The sequence below is a fragment of the Engraulis encrasicolus genome, chromosome 23 (assembly GCF_034702125.1).
Source record: "Engraulis encrasicolus isolate BLACKSEA-1 chromosome 23, IST_EnEncr_1.0, whole genome shotgun sequence".
Taxonomy (NCBI): Eukaryota; Metazoa; Chordata; class Actinopteri; order Clupeiformes; family Engraulidae; genus Engraulis; species Engraulis encrasicolus.
Genome location: NC_085879.1, coordinates 47,676,338 through 47,678,837, shown reverse-complemented (window position 1 = coordinate 47,678,837; position 2,500 = coordinate 47,676,338). Strand labels below are relative to the sequence as shown.

Below are 2,500 nucleotides of genomic sequence, written 5' to 3'. Positions count from 1 at the left end.
TTACCTGTGGTTGCTATGGTTATCTGGTGTAATAGGCGACCAGTGAGGCGTTGCGCAGGCCGGCGGGGCTGCAGCGTATGGTGTCATTGCTATTGGTTACCTATGGTTGTTATTGGTTACCTGTGGTTGCTATGGTTACCTGGTGTAATAGGCGACCAGTGAGGCGTTGCGCAGGCCGGCGGGGCTGCAGCGTACGGTGTAGTTGATGATGCGTACGCTGCTGAAGCGCGGCCTCTCCCAGCGGAGCCAGATGGAGCGAGAGCTGTTGGCCACCGCCCTCAGGCCACTAGGGGGCAGCGGAGGGCTGGGCTCATCTGGGGACGTGGCTGCAAGCACACACGCACACACACACATGAATAAAAACACACACACACATTCACATGAGTTATTAGCAAAGAACAAGGACTTAATAAGAAGCGAAGCTCTGGTCCTTTATTGACCTTTGCTTCTTGTTAGCTTCCATATTCTTTGCTATTACGTAGACTGATGGCAAAGTCATTCTCCATAAGTCCCTCTACTTGACGGCCATCTTGGCGACGCCTATTTCAGATGATAAAGTCTGCCAAGCGGACAAAGATGCGTCCGTCTACGTATGCAGAGGAGCCCTGGGAGCTCCAGGTCAAAAATTCTGCCGCCTTGTGGACACAGGAGGGAATTAAAATTGCATATTGACCCCCGTTCAGAAGACTTGCTTAAGTGATTTGTCTCATGTACAGTGTCTTTGCCTGACGGTTTCTCTCTCTCTCTCTCTCCCTCACACACACACAAACACACACACACACACACACACACACACACACACACACACATACACACACACACACACACACACACACACACACACACACACACACACACACACACACACAAACACACACACACACACACTAGTACTTACGTTGGCTTGGAGATTTCTCGGTGCGTCCCTTCCACACTGCCGGGTGTCCCTCTGTCTGCTTGTTGTAAGCCCAGACCTTCACCTCATACAAGCGATCAGGAACTGCCAAACACACACACACACACACACACACACACACACACACACACACACACACACACACACACACACACACACACACAAAGACACCCACACACACGCGAGGTGTTAAGGGCGGGTTATGCTCTGTTTAGAGCCTCAACGTAGTGAGTCAACGCAGTGAATATTCATTTATAGCTCCTTCTGGCTGCGCTATCCGTTTCCGTCACAACGGTAGGGACAGCGAGATGATTGTTCAAACTCTACCTTCAATACGAGGAGTAAACTTCAATTGCAAAAGGAAAGAGTAGCGAGCGCTCTATGGTCTTTTCTCCAGGTTGAAGGAGTGCATCTGGTTATTCCTTTTAGGGCTTGACAGACTTATGAACTGTATCCAAAGCACTCTCCTTTGAGTCAAGGTAGTTGAAGTATTAAAAACCCTTTATTTTACATCGGGGTAAACATGTTAAAAACGCCGACCCGCAACCCCCTCACCGAAATGAAAAATGAACTGGCAGCCCTACTCCACAATGCAAAAGAACACGGATGGATAGACGGGAAAGAGTTTAGCTTCTTGCTATGCGAGCACCCCAGAATCCCAGCCTTTTATATGCTTCCAAAAATCCACAAAGAACCAAAAGACAACCCCCCAGGAAGGCCCATAGTGGCCGCGAATGGGAGCTTAACAGAACCAGCGGCTCAATTTATTGACTATTTTTTAAAACCATATGAAGAGTTCAGATGCAAAACCCCCTAACTCCATTTCTAAAGACCTGCACTTCTATATTTTTAGAGAACCCCGTTGTTGGTTTGATTTACATTCATGTACTTGATAATACATATAAATAGTTATATTACATAAATAAAATAAAAAAATATGCAATTTTGATAGCTTTATATTAAATAAAAATGAATTAAGATTATTTTCTGAAATGGCACTTAGGGGGTTTTGCATCTGAACTCTTCATATGTGCTTGAGCTCCTATGTGAGAGATACTACAGATGTACTGAAAAAATTGAAACAATTGAAGACACAAACTGGGATTATCTAGTAACAATGGACGTGGAAGCACTGTACACTAACATTGACCACTCAGATGGACTGACAGCTGTCAGTCACTACTTGTCGGACAGAAGGGAAACGACGCCCCCTACAGCATTTCTAGTGGAACTGACAGAATGGGTACTTCAAAACAATGTTTTTATGTTCCAAGACCAACTTACAGGCAATGCAAAGGGACCAGCATGGGAGCCAGCTTTGCCCCTGAATATGCATGCCTGTACTTGGGATTCTGGGAAGCTGAATATGTATTCAACAGTGAAAGAAATGCATTTTTTGACAACATAAAACTGTTCTGTAGATACATAGATGACCTTTTTATTTTGTTCAAAGGGAGCTCAGAAAGTCTACATGAACTCCACAACTATCTTAACAACACCAATAAGAATATAAAACTATCCTTGGAATACTCAAAAGAGACCATCAACTTCCTCGACCTAACCATCTACAGAGACACTGATGGA

At 45.1% G+C, this 2,500-nt stretch overlaps 1 protein-coding gene across 1 annotated transcript in view; it reads right to left on the bottom strand.

Annotated features, from left to right (window-relative positions):
- Nucleotides 1-2,500, bottom strand: part of igdcc4 (immunoglobulin superfamily, DCC subclass, member 4) — a 113,511-nt gene that overhangs the window by 42,739 nt on the left and 68,272 nt on the right. The window contains exons 14-15 of the mRNA XM_063189968.1: nucleotides 899-1,000; nucleotides 140-326 (exon numbers count right to left, since the gene is read on the bottom strand). Of these exons, the coding sequence (XP_063046038.1) occupies nucleotides 140-326; nucleotides 899-1,000 (289 nt within the window). The remainder of the gene's footprint in view (nucleotides 1-139; nucleotides 327-898; nucleotides 1,001-2,500) is intronic.